Genomic DNA, 13,157 nt, shown 5'->3' on the forward strand with positions numbered 1-13,157 from the left:
GACTTTAATTTCAGCGCACACGACGGCTTTGTGCCGCCACAGGCACGGCTGCTGACAGGCTGGCTGTCGACGGCACTCGGAACGTCGCAGCGCCTGGTCCTAACCTCCCCCTCGGTCCCTTTCCAAGCCGGTGGCCGTGCGTGTGAGGTCTGCTCTGGCGCTGGCGGCGTCCTCAGGTGCTGCCCGCCTCCTCCCACGCTGCCTGAAGGCGGGGGTCCTGGATCAGCAGGGGAAGGTGGGCGCCTCGGCCACCGGGCGGGACATGCTCTGGATGGCCCACTGCAGGATGCCGTCGAAGGAGTGCTGCACGACAGAGCAGAGAGCGGGGCTTGGGCCAGAACCTCGGGGCACAGGCGTGCCTGCCCTGGCCTCCAGGGCCACCTGCGTCATAAACATCGTGGTGGGAAGGTGCTACCCAGCCCAGCCCTCCTATACAGAGATGCGGAAACGGGGGGCACGCCTCATCCCACACGCCTCCTCCGAGCTTCCCGTAAGCCCAGGCACAGCCACCACGGCTGTTCTGTCAGCTGGTGGCCTCTTCCCGGATGTCTCGGCAGGACCAGCTCCTTCCCTCACTCTGCCCAGCTCTGCGCAGGGCCTGATGCTCCAGCGGGACTGGAGGCGCCGTGGGAATGCCTGATGTTCCAGCAGAACGGAGGTGACCTGCTCCACAGGGGCTGGTGAATCTGCCCCACTCTGCCCACCTATGTTGGCACCTCGGGTCACCCCTGGCCCTCTTGGGGCCTCTAGAGACAGCTTCAGTGTCTGGGACTGCCCGTGCTTGGCCCAGCACCCAAGGCAGGGCCCCCGTGGTCAGCTGGGATCCCCAAGGTGCCACGCCAGGCCCCTGAGGACACGTACTGGCCACCTGGGGTCTGGGGGTGGCTGGAGGACTTTAACCTTTTCTAAAAGCCACCTTTTCTTCCCAGTGATTCTAGCTGTTCATCGTCAGGTGGAGGGGCCTGGGTTGAGGAGGGGGAGGGAGGGATGTGCAAGGGGGCGTGGTCCCAGAGTGCCTAGCCCCAGGGAAAGTCACGGCCTCCACATCAGGCTTCAGTGGCCCTGGCGCAGGTTCCTGCAGCCGCCAGCTCTCCAGGGTCCAGGCCCCGGGACCTCCAGGGCAGCTAGAAAGGGGAGCAGCTTGGGGCCCGCTCTGGCTCGTTTGTGCGCGGAGGGGCCAGCGCCATCTGGGGTGACGTGGGCCTGTGGCGTCCAGCTGCTCCCGTGGCCTGAGAGCTGGCTGCTTCAGAGGGCCGCGGAGGCGGAGGCGGAGGGGGGCGGGTGTGGCCCCAGCCAGGTGACGTGTTACCTCACTCAGGAGGGACTCCAGGTCATCCCTGTGCAGAACTGGCTCGTGAACAGCAGAATCGTCCCCCGCCTGGAACCCAGAAAAGGGAGGAGGTCAAGCCACCTTCCGCACCCCTGCCGGGCTCATCCCCACAGCAGCAGGACTCCCTACAGAGGCAGCAGCAGCGGTTAGAGGCGGTGTCCGCGCCAGGGCAGTGGGGTGCTGCGCGCTCCTCCAGGCGGGACCCCGGGAACTGAATTCTAACATCCGGCTCTGGAGGCAGAGTGGGTGCGGGTAAGCTCGAGGCTGCTTGGCCAGGTCCCTGCCACCCCTCTGGGGCAAGGACCAGCTGGAAGGGACCCTGTCACCGATGGGAAACGTGAGGCCCAGACAGGAAAGAGCCTGGTCCCACAGCCACCCTTCAGCCACCCAACAAGCCTGCGGGGCCAACCGTGCCCCTGAGGGGCGAGGGCCAGAGCTGGGGACGTGGCACACACCCCCTGGCTCGCGGGCTAGGCGGAGCGAGGCCATGCTAAGTGGAACCACATGCAATGGCCCAGTCTGTAGCTCAGATCAGCCAAACCTCGGGACCTTCTCCAGCCCTTGATGCCACTAGCCCTGGGTGAGGGCTTGGCACACACAGTGCAGAGGGCTGGGGATCCGGAGAGAGGCTTCCAGAAGGAGCGGAACGCCAGTAGGTGTGAGCCCTCTTGTGCCCGGCGCCTGGGGTGCCCTGTCACCCACCATGCGTGCAGGGGATTACGAGGCGGGACTGGGAGGTAGGACGGACCATGGACGGGGGTAGGACATCACCACCCTGGGCCCCCAAGGATTCTTCGGGGGCAGGGATGTGGTCAGGAAGGCCCCTGCTGTGGGCAGTCGGGGCAGATGCGCCACCTTCCGCAGGCCTCTGAGGAGGAGACACACGGGCCTCCCTGGCTCTGAGGGAGCCCTGGGAAGCGAAGGTCCAGTGAGGCTGGTCCCTCCTCCCCAAGGTCCCAGGGCCCAAGGCTGCTGGAGGATTGGAGGCGAGATGACACGGGTGGAGTCACACGTCTCTCCTTCCGCTCTCCCCTGCCCCGCCCCACCGCGAGGATGAGGATGGCGCTCCCTGCACAGGGCACTCCGGGGGGTGCGGAAGGGGTCAGGGCAGCTGGGGGGTTAGCGGAGCTCTGGGCCTGCAACCAACCCCAACCGGCGGCTGCATAGCTGCTGTGGCTTGGGAGGGTTGCCTTTCTCTGCAGATTTAAGGTATCAGACGGGAGTCGATTTAAACAAATATATCGTATGTACAGAATAAACACATGGTCAGGTTTGGTGCACACCCGCGAAGCTGGCGCCCGGGCCGGGGCCTCCCCTGGAGATGCGGGGTCCTCCCTCACCTGCGCCCCAGGGCCGGCGGCGGCGGCTTTGGCGATGAGCTTGGGGGTCCCGGGAGCCGGGCGGGCGGGGCTCAGGGCGGGAGTCGCGGCGGGCGGCCCCTCCCCGGGGGCCGGGGCGGGGTCTCCGGAGCAGGATTTGCAGCGCGGGGCGGCCCTGGCGAGCGGAGGAGAGGCTGCAGGCTGCCGGGGCTGGGGCAGGGCTGGGAGTGCCCTCTGCACCCCGCAATCTTAAAGCCGTTGGGGGGTCGCCGGCCCGCCCCCTCCCCCTCCCGGTCCCGGCCCCGTACTCACCCGGGCCGGGCAGCGCCGGCGGGGAAGTGGCAGCGCCAGTGGAAGGCGGCGGCGCAGTGCGAGCACCGAAGCGCGTCCGTGCCGTCCCCGCACACCCCGCACCTCGCGCCGGGCGCCGGGCCCTGCAGACGGACCACGGCGGGGTGACCGGGGGCCGGGGAGGGGCGCACGGGGTGGGGGGCGAGTCCGAGGTTTCGGGATCGAGGCCTAGAGAGGTCAAGGGCGCCCCAGCACCTTTGGGCTGCAGCTTGGTGAAACTAGGTGTCCCGTCTTGGTCCCCCTTGGTGGGCCCGGACCCCCTTCAGGGCTAGTCAAGGGAACCCAGAAGGGCGTCCGTTCCAGAGGAGGCAGGAGGGCCTGGGAGACCTGGGGCTGCGAACTCTACCCACTTTATCGTCCTGCCCTTGTGAGGGGGCTTTCGAGAGTGATGAGAGAACGGTCGCGTCCTCTGGAATCCCTCCAGCAGCCCCCTTCCCTTCACCCTCCCCCGCAGAGCCCGCACCTCGTTCTGGGTAATCTAGCAACCCCAAGAGCCCCTGGGCCTCCCTCCAGCCTCCTCCACCCGCCCTCCCCGCGGCCCCCACCCCTAACCTCCATCTGAATCCTACCTCCTTACCCCCGCCTGTCACTGTCCTGTTTCAGGCTCACCGGGCTGCCCCTGTAGACCCTGAGCTCCCTGAAGACAGCCACCCTGACCCCATCACCCCGCTCACCTGCTGCCCCTCAGGGCCCACACACAAGAGGGGGTGCAGGGCCGAGGGGTCCAGCACAAGCGGGGGGGCTGCAGGAGGTGAGGCCAGCAGGTGCTTGTAGGTGACCGCAGCATCCATTCCAGCGGGGCGCTCGCTGGGCGGTCCCCTGGCCTCCTCTCCCGCTGACCTCAGTGCCAGGAGGACCTGGAACCGGAGGGTCGGTTCTGAGAGGTGTTGCAGGGGACTTGCCCAGCACCACCCAGGAGTTAGTGACCGCTGGGGCCCTGGGAACCGGGGGCTGGCGTCGTGGGGAAGAGCGCCACATTGGGTGGGAAAGGCCCGGGTGCCGTTCCCGGCTCTGTGGTCCCAGCAAGTTCCCTGACCCTTTCCCCATCTAAAGGCGGGGCCCCGTGGCCCTCACGGGCTGTCGGAGTACACACTCGGCATATGCTGGGGCACGCATCGTATCCGTTGTGACTTTGCGGTAACAGAACACTTAAAACATTTTCGGAGAATGTTATCGGTGGTCGAAGTGCGTCCCCTGTGTTGGGCTGATGGAGCTGAAGGCCCCCGAAGCAGAGGACTGAGAAGCGGGGCCGTTGTAAGGGCCGCTTCCCGGTGGCCTGCGCCCCCGTGGTCCCACAGGAGAAAGCGGAATTGACGGGGCCAGGCCAGGGTGGGGGGCACGTGGCTCTCTGGCTGGGGCAGGCCCGACCCACAGGAGCGGCCAGGAGGCAGGCAGCCGGCAGACAGAGGGCCTGGGAGTGGGCCTGTGTGTACCGGGGTCTCTGCAGGCGGCTCCTGGGGCCGGGGCTCCTCAGTCCGGGGCAGGTCCCGCTGGGCTCTTCCCTGGAGGCAGCTGGAGCACCTCCAGGTCCCACTGGTCGCGTTGTCACCGGCCAGAGACATGCAGGGCGAGGCAGAGGGGACAGTGGACTCCCAAGCCCGCAACACAGGGGAGGCCTGAGGGCTTCTCCAGGTCACCCTTTCCGTTCCCCGATGGGAAAACTAGGGAACGGGCAGAGCCACGGGGGAAGGGCCTGCCCGGCCGGTGAGCAGGAGAGCCCGGGATGCTGGGGTAGCTAAGCCTGCTGGGGCGGCCCTCGCCAGCCTGGCACGTCCCCCGAGTGCTTCTCGGATGAGCCCCAAGCATTCCCGACACCCGCGAACCTGCCGCGGCCTGGCTTGTGCCTGGCTCTCACGGGCCCTGCCTTGCAGGTCGGGCCTCCCGAGGCTGGCCTCCCTCGATTCCACGGGGGGACGGTGCCCAGTACAACAGGGGCCGGTCAAGGGCAGGAAGGAAGAGAATGGAAGGCGGGCAGCATTGAGCAGAGCTGAGGGATGACCCGGCCAGAGATGTGACCTGGTCAAGGTCGGGCGGTGAGCGGGGCAGGGTCGGGGCGAGAATGCCCACCCAGCGCTCCGCCCTGCACCCAGGCCGCCCTGACCTGCGGAAGCTGCTGGTAGCGGACAGCGCTGTCCCGGAGGGCCGGGGCAGGGGGCCTTGCGCTGGACCTAGCCTGGGCGCCCACCGGCCCTTGGGGGGCAGCTCTGCGGCCTCTGTGCTCCCCAGCCCGACTTGGAGTCAGACCCTGCTTAGTGCCGCTGGTCGGCTGCTTGTGGCGCTCTGGGCTGGGGGAGATGGGGCGAGATGGGACGGGACGGCCGTCCCTTGCCTTGGGCCTCAGCGGCCTGCTGGCCAGGCTGGGGGGGACAGCGCGGCCACGCGGGGACATGGGTGGGAGGATCCCGGGCCCCAGCCCCACCGGCCGGCGACCTGAGCCAAGGCCCCCTCCCAGGCTGGCCTCACTGCCCATCCCTGGAGTGGAGACACTGCTGGCGGCCTCCCACTCAGGGCGGGCCAGTGAGGAGGCTGGGCGGGGCCAGGCCCACCTGGGGATCTGGTGGAGCGGGGGTGTCAGGCAGGCCAGGTGGAAGGCGCGGGGGCAGCCGTCGCAGCAGAGGAGCTCCCCGCCGTCCCTGCACGCCGCACACTCATCCTCGTTCTTCTGGCGCGGGTGAGAGACACGCGGCGTCTGGAAGACCCGGGATGGGGCAGCGCCCTCCCCGAGAGACGCCCCTCGCCGGCTCCCTGCTGAAATCCCGCCCTGACTGCCTGCTCCCCAGGGCTCCCCAAGGCCCCCCCACCTCTGAGACTCTAGCCCCGAACACCTGCTGGCCCATCCCTCTTGGGAAGAACGGTCCTTAAGGAAGGCTGGTTCCTCGCGGGTGCCTGTGCTCCAGGCGGCCCCAAGACCACATGGCCACACCCACGGGGCAGCGGAGGGGCAGGCCCAGCGGTGTTCCCGTTGGCCCTGGTCACCCGCTGTCCCCTCCGCCTGAGGCCTGCTTGCGCCCTTGCCTGGATAGCACCCACCGTGCCCCCCTGGACGCCACTTCCTTCAGAAGCCCCCCGGGGACTACAGGGCTGGGCAGCCCCTCACAGTGATGAGCGCACTCATTGTAGCAACCCCCCCCCCCCAGGCCCCAGCAGCCCAGGAGCTCCTGGGGGCAGGCGTGAGTCCTTCTCATTTCCTCGTTCCCCGGGGGCCAGCACAGCGCCTGGCGGGGGTGTCGGGATCCCCGGCAGAAATGGTGCTGGGAGCCCAAGGGCGTACGTGACGCTTGGGTTCCTGGCTCCTAGCAGGGGACGCAGCCATACCAAGGGCCCAACTGTGAGGCGTGGGCAGCTGGCAGCCGGACCGAGCGCTGTGCTTTTAAGAGCCTGGGAGGACTCACGTGCTCTAACTTATGTGAATTTTTACAATTGCGTATTATCAGAAAAAAATGCTATTAAAAGTAAAGTGTTCCACCCTGTGAACAGAAGCTTAGACCTCTGTCCTCCGGTCCCTGGAGTGACTGCCCTGGACAAGCGGCAAATCGGCAGGAGGCCCCGCCCTCAGGATCCTGGGGGCGCTCTGAGCGTTACCTGGTGCAGCTGGGGCTCACTGGGAAGGGCAGGGGGTCCCGGGGCCCTGTCCCGCTGGCCTGCCCTCGAATCGCCTCCACCCTGCCAGGGAGAAGAGAGAGGGTCACCAGCAGGGGAGGCATTCGGGCGGGAGGGGCAGTCCCCAGCCCCAGCAGAGCTCCCCACCAGAGGTGACAGGACGCTGCTGCCCCGGGTGCTGGGGGAGGGGCCGAGGGCCAGGCCTCCCCAGGGGCGGTCCCAGCAGCGCTCACAGGGGCAGGAGCCTGGGTCCCCTTGGCTCGGACCAACGTCTTCAGGCTGCTGCCGCTTCGGGTCTTGTTCTTTGCCCCGCTGGGGTCTTCAAACTTGCTGGGAGTGTAAAACTCCCCCCCAACCTGGATGCACTTCTTGGAGCCACCTGGGAGGAGACGGGTCGGGGGGGGGGGGGGGCCTGGCAGGGAGGCTCTACAGCTGGCTGTTCCTCCCCCCACAAACCCCACCCCAGTCAGCTCTGGGCCTCGGGTCCTGAACACAGCAGGGATTCTCTGCTGGGGGGGAAGCACGTCTCCCAAATTCTCATCCACTCGGAGTCTCGGAATGCAGCCTTATTCGCAAGTAGGGTCTTTGTAGATGTTAAGATGGACTTGCACTGGACCGAAGTCCAAGGACAGCATCCTTATGAGAAGACGAGAGGACGCAGAGAGACACAGGGAGGAGCCTCTGTGGCGAGGAGCTGGAGTGATGTGACCACAAGCCGGGGCATGGGGGTTGCCATGAGCTGGAGGAAGCAGAGAAGCCTCTGCCCTAGAGCCTCGGAGGGAGCAAGCCCGGCCCCGCCCACACCTTGATTTTGGTGTTTCTGTTGCTTTAAGCCACCCCGTTTGTGGCAACTCGTCATAACAGCCCTAGGAAACTACTTGGGACCGTTCCTTGTGGGTGAGCCTGGAGCCCGCACCAGCTCCCAGGGTCCTCGGCGTCCCCAGAGGGTGTGCGGCACAGGGAGTGGAGGAAGGAGGAGCTGCAAGGATGGGGCGGGCGGGGCTGGGGCCGCAGGTTGTCCAGCTTAGAGTCCAGGAGTTCCCCAAGCCCTGCCCAGACCATCCGCTCCAGAGACGGCAGACCCACTGCAGGGAGTAGGGGTGCCTTGTCCATGCTCCGGAGCCACCGGGGAGCTGAGCGGGACGTGGATCCCTGGCAGCCCCTCCCCAAGCGCCGTCTACCTGCCTCAAACACCTGCTGGATAAGGATCCCCTCCACGGCCCCGCGGGCTCCTGGGACGTCCCCAGATGACACGGCCATGGCTCTCTGGACTGAAGCGGACATGGCCTGAATTCCTGGGGAAAGGAGCACCAAACGGGGGGTCACCTGTTGGGACGATGGCTCCTGAGCACGGGCAGTGGGGAGTGCGGGGCGTCTGGGCAGCAGAATCCTTCCTTCTTTCCACACAGGGCAGGCTGGGGAGGGGGTCCAGCCCCTCCACAGACAGACAGCCAGCCCACACGTAAGTGCAGAGACGGGCCATGGAGTGCGTGTGCGTGTGCGTGTACACGTATGTGGTGTGGTCTGGTGTGTGGTGTACGAGCCGTCCGAACCCAGCTGGCGGGAATGAACAGAGACGCTGGGATGTGGCCCTGGGCTGGGCTGGGAGGGAGGCAGGGTCCCCAGAGCCTGCCCTCAGGCCAGCACCAGGGGCCCATGGGAGGTCTCCAGGTCCCAGGTTGCATCTGGCCAAGGGACAGGGGGTATTCTCTGGAGGAAGCAGGGTCGGAGCTGGCCCTGAAGGATGGGGCACTCAGAGGGGCATAGGTGGGGTGACCCCAGGCCAGCATGGTCCCAGCTCCCAAGACGGACCCCTGACCCCCAGACCTGGGGCCTGGCTCACCGTTGCCCAGCGGGAGGCGCTGTGGCTCTGCGTTGCTCTCTGACTTCTTGGAGGGCTTGGCCTTGATGTGGGAGCCTGTCGGGGAGCAGGGACAGCCTGGCCCTCCTCCCGCTGCTGGGCCAACGCCAGGGCGCAGGTGGGAGAGTGCCAGGTGGGGTCTCCCGGACTCTGGTGTGTCCCCTTGCTTTACCGGGCTCTGGTGTCCACATCAGGAGACAGGAAGTACACCCACCTGCCTACTCACAGGGCCCGGGGGTCAACAAGGGCTGCGGGGCTCATACAGGGGGTCCGTCCAAGTCCCCAGAGGGACCTCTGCCAGGCTGACTCTGGGCCAAGCAGGAGGGACAGATGCTCCCGGACCAGGTCAGGGAGGGGGAGTGGTCAGGGGGTGTAGGGCTCCGTGAGGGGATCTGTGAGCCCACCGGCTCCTCAAGCTGGGTACCTGGGCTGGAGGTGCCCCTCGGGGACAGAGCTGCCGGCGGGGTGGCCCTCGGTTCCTCCAGGGCCTTCCTCTTGGTGGGAGGCCTGGGCAGCAGCACGGTGGCCTTGGGGCCAGCCGGGGGCCTCCTCCCCTTCCGGGGCTGGCTGAGGTCCACATCTGCGGGCGTGTGCAGGGCCGGAGGCTGAGCTTCAAGCCCAGAACCGACGCCCCGTTCAGGCAGGTGAGGCCTCAGCTCTTTGCTCTTAGAAGCCAAGATGGTCTAGGTGGTGTCCGGGGCTCCCTAAACAGCCCCACGCCTCCCCTCTCACAGTCCAGCTGGGGCTCAGAGGATGACTCCTGCTGCCAGCCCCAGGGAGGGAGGCCGAGCCGGCCGGGACCCAGCCCCAGTGCCCCCACCTTTGGGGAAGCCGTCTAGGATGGGCTGCGGCCGGGACCCAGCCCCCAGCGCCCCCCACCTTTGGGGAAGCCGTCTAGGATGGGCTGCGGCCGGGACCCAGCCCCCAGGGCCCCCACCTTTGGGGAAGCCGTCTAGGATGGGCTGCAGCCGGGGGTATCTCTCCAGGTTGTAGTCCTTGAAGAGGACCCTCCAGAAGTCCAGGATGACGGCCGCGTCCTGGGTGAGGAGCCACGAGAGGAGCGCGTGGAAGGCCTGTGGGCAGCCCTCCTTCTCCTTCAGACGCAGCGTCTCCTGAAGCAGAGCGGGAATGGGGGCCCCGCCCTTCCCGGGTACCCCCCTTCCTGCCGGCTCCACTGCGGGACCAGAGGGCAGATGCTGACCCCGAGGAGGCCGCTGGAGACTTGGGCACCTGTGTCCATCCCCTTGGCTTGGGGCAGGTGGGGGATGGCAGGGGGGTGCTGGGGTGAGGTGGGGGGCCACCTGGAATTCATCTTAGGAGACTGGGCTCAACTTGGAGGGAGGCTTGGGGAGGGCTGGGAGGGGGCTTTGGGGATCTGGGGGGGCACCGGAACTTGTCTTGGAGACCGTTCGCTCCGCTGGCGGGTGGGGTGTGGGGCAGGCTGCGGGTTAGCGGCAGGGACCTTACCCTGGCGCTGGGGCTTGGGGGCGGGAGAGTGGGGAGGGGCGGGGCTGGGGAGGGTCCCTCTGGAACGGGTCTTCCGCGACCTTGCCCGCTCCTGGGCGCGGGCATGGGGAAGGCTGGGGCGTGTTGCTGGGTCGCTGGTCTGGATAGGGGCCCACCTGGAATTTGTCCTCGGGGACCACGTCGTGGTCGACCAGCGCGTGCAGCAGCGGGAAGGCGCTGTCCACGGCCACGGCTATCTCCGTGCGGTGCAGCCTCAGGAGGCGGCGCAGCGCCGGGTCCCCACCGGCCCGGGCCTCGCCCATCATTGCAGGGTCGGGGACACGGGACTGGGGTCCCGCTCTCCCCGCCTGGGGTCCCGCGGCCTCGGGGTGCCGCTGGACTTGTGGGGTGTCTAGGCCGTGTCAGCCTCCTGGCCCTGGCGCACCCCCTGCGCCGCCGGGCACCTGGGTGGGCACGCCTGGCCCGGGAAGAGGGAGCCCCAGGTGCTTCCTCCGGCCTCCGCGGGTCTGAGCTCACGGCCCGGGTTTCTATTATACCGGGCTCTCCTTGGAGAGAGCAGAAGCCGCTCAGCCCGAGCCAATCAGGGCCCAGGGAGCTTCCTCAGGGGCAGGAACGGAAACTTCCCTGTAACCCGAGTGCTAGATGGTCCCATACACCTGCCAGCCCCCTTGTGCACCCGCCAGCAGGCTGCTGGCTTTTCTTTCCTTTTTAAAGAAGCCTGTGGACTCAATTCCCAAAATGCGGTTGCAGCCAGCATCCCACAGGGCCCTGTTCGAATGGGGAAAAGCCAGGACAGATGTCTTCCCCTCACCTGGGGCGCAGTGTCAGACACGAGCAGGGGCTATCCAGGTGCCCCAGCAGCTGGGAGAGGCAGCACGGGAAGCCTCCACGGGGCTGCGCGGGGGCAGAGTCCCTGGTGGGGAGTGGGCACCGCTGCCACCGTCGCAGCAGCTGCTCAGGGTCTCAAGCCTGGGGCTGTAGGAGGAGGTACCCACCTGATGGGGTATGACGAGTGCATGTCAGTGGGTTCAGAGCTGGGCATTGCCTGGAGGCTGGTGTTGCTGGGCAAGTTGCTTTCCTTCCTTGACCTTCAGTCCTCTCATTTTTTTGTCTGTTTGTTATTATTGGGCTATAGTTGTTCTGCAGTGTCGTGTCAGTTTCTACTGTACAGCGAAGTGGAGTTCCCTGTGCTATACAGTGGGTTCTCATTAGTTATCTATTTTATACACAGTAGTATATATATGTCAGTCCCAATCTCCCAATTCATCCCACCCTCCCTTTCCCCCCTTGGTGCCCATACATTTATTCTCTACGTCTGTGTCTCTATTTCCACTTTGCAAACACAGTTTCATCTGTACCATTTTTCTAGCTTCCACATATATGAGTTAATACACGATATTTGTTTTTCTCTTTCTGACCTACTTCACTCTGTATGACAGTCTCTAGGTCCGTCCACATCTCTGCAAATGACCCAATTCCGTTCCCTTCCATGGTTGAGTAACATTCCACTGTGTATATGCACCCCGTCTCCTTTATCCATTCACCCGCCAGTGGGCATTTAGGCTGCGTCCAGTCCTCTCATTTTTAAAATGAACACACTCCACTGGGAGTCCCCAGCTGATACCCACCTTCTACTTCCTCCAGGTGTGTTAAAAAGTAAGGCTTCTAGCAGGCAGCTGGCCCCATGGACAGACATCCTGTGTATGGGCCATGGGAACCTCTGTCTTTGTGGGGCTCACAGCCCAGGAAGGGGCGCCCCAGGAGTCTTCCTAGGTGGGGGACAGAGGCTGGGGGACAGAAGCTTCCGGGGGGAAGTAGGGAAGGCTTCCCGGAGGGTCGCAGCAGGGGTCCCTAAGTCCACGAGATGGGAAGAGCATCCCAGGCAGCTCGTGGGCAGGGGCAGTGGACTGGGGCGTCCAGAGATGCTGAGCTCTCGGGGGTCTGGTTAGGGGGCAGGGATGCAAGACACAGTGGGAAGGACCATCCCTGTGGTCAGCCTGCAGAGTTGGGAGGACTTTTGGAGGAAGCTGTCTGGCCAGGTTGTGTTAGGGAGAGAAGCTGGGCGCCTGGGGACGGGGCTGGAGGGGGGGTGGGGGCTCCAGGAAGCCTGGGGTCAGGGCCAGCACTGGGCTGGGACCGGCCGCACGGGGCAGGGGGAAGGATTCGTGACTGATGAGACGGGGCTGTCGCCGAGACTTCTTGCATGCGTCGGCCCTCATGTGTTACACTGAGGTGGGAGTCCGGGGTGGGGCGCTGTGAGTCCCCTCCTGACCTGGGAGCCCGGCCTTTGTGTCCCCACCTCCAGGCCCGGGCCCCTGACGGTTCAGTTCTGGGCCTCGGGCTGCTCCAAGCCTGGGGCAGCGGTGTTGGAGGTGGAGACGTGAGCTCCATCAGCCTGGGGCCGGCACAGGGGGCGGTGGTGAGGGCTGAGGGCACTGTCATCTCCAGGGCCAGGACCTGAGCATGGAGCTCTTGGGCTAGCTCTCCTGTAGAACGTTCTGGGGACTGAGTCAGGAGCAGGGCCCTGGCACTGCCCACCTCCAGGGCGCTGAGCCCACAGGCTGCAGTGCCGTGGGTGCAGCTGTGGAGATGTGGGGCTTGGGGGCCTTTACTGCCTGTCCTGCGCGACCCCAAATTTCACACGCAGAAGCACCCGGATGCCAGGGAGCTGTGTTTGCGGCCTTGGGGTGACTGGCCCCGATTCTTTCGGCATCATGCTCCCCCAGCGTCACTCCGCACCCAGTGCTTTTTCTCCCTGGGGGGCTGAGCGGTCCCTAGGGAACGCTTTGCTCACAGGCCAACTGTTCAAGGGAAATTAAAAACTGCCAAGAAGAGCGAAGTCTTCACTTCACTGTTTAAAGCCCTGATACCCTTGCAGGTGCCTCTGTCGTGAGGCTGGCCTGACTGCTTCGGGCGTCACCCAGGCTCTGGCTTGGAGATTAGCAAACAGGCTCCTGTAGAGTTTCGGACTTTCCACTACGCAGGGGGTTTCCATAGCAGCCCCTTACCTGGAGCGGCCCAGGGTGTGTGGAGGCGAGAGGGGCCCCTCGAGGGCCGGCACTGCCTTCAGCCAGGTCACTGCCTTCGGGGCTGAGCCTCAGCCCCTCCTCCAGACAGCGAGCAGCCCAGCAACTTGCCCACCCCTCAGTAGTGAGTCTCTGAGCCTCTGCCGTCACCTGCAAGGGAGCGAGCACAGGAGCTTCTCCTGCAGTGCAGTGAGGCTACGTAG

At 65.9% G+C, this 13,157-nt stretch overlaps 1 protein-coding gene across 1 annotated transcript; it reads right to left on the bottom strand.

Annotated features, from left to right (window-relative positions):
- Positions 1–222: 222 nt before the first annotated feature.
- On the bottom strand, positions 223–10,230 carry AIRE (autoimmune regulator). Its single transcript, XM_060009741.1, has 14 exons — positions 10,084–10,230; positions 9,399–9,573; positions 8,886–9,041; positions 8,444–8,518; positions 7,782–7,895; positions 6,834–6,979; positions 6,583–6,663; positions 5,547–5,662; positions 4,434–4,533; positions 3,675–3,857; positions 2,962–3,083; positions 2,728–2,824; positions 1,310–1,378; positions 223–303 (listed from the first exon to the last, which is right to left on the bottom strand). The coding sequence occupies exons 1-14, from the start codon at positions 10,228–10,230 to the stop codon at positions 223–225; spliced, it is 1,662 nt and encodes a 553-aa protein (XP_059865724.1).
- Between the last annotated feature and the right edge of the window lie 2,927 nt (positions 10,231–13,157).

Source organism: Delphinus delphis, chromosome 4 (genome assembly GCF_949987515.2).
Source record: "Delphinus delphis chromosome 4, mDelDel1.2, whole genome shotgun sequence".
In the NCBI taxonomy this organism is placed as follows: domain Eukaryota; kingdom Metazoa; phylum Chordata; class Mammalia; order Artiodactyla; family Delphinidae; genus Delphinus; species Delphinus delphis.

Excerpts from the sequence above, each read along its gene's own strand:
- AIRE (XM_060009741.1), bottom strand. The coding sequence starts at position 10,230 with ATGGGCGAGGCCCGGGCCGGTGGGGACCCGGCGCTGCGCCGCCTCCTG. Across the intron at positions 5,663-6,582 it reads GTGAGCCCCAGCTGCACCAG|AAGAACGAGGATGAGTGTGC; the intron begins GTAACGCTCAGA and ends CACCCGCGCCAG. Across the intron at positions 304-1,309 it reads TGGAGTCCCTCCTGAGTGAG|CACTCCTTCGACGGCATCCT; the intron begins GTAACACGTCAC and ends TCTGTCGTGCAG.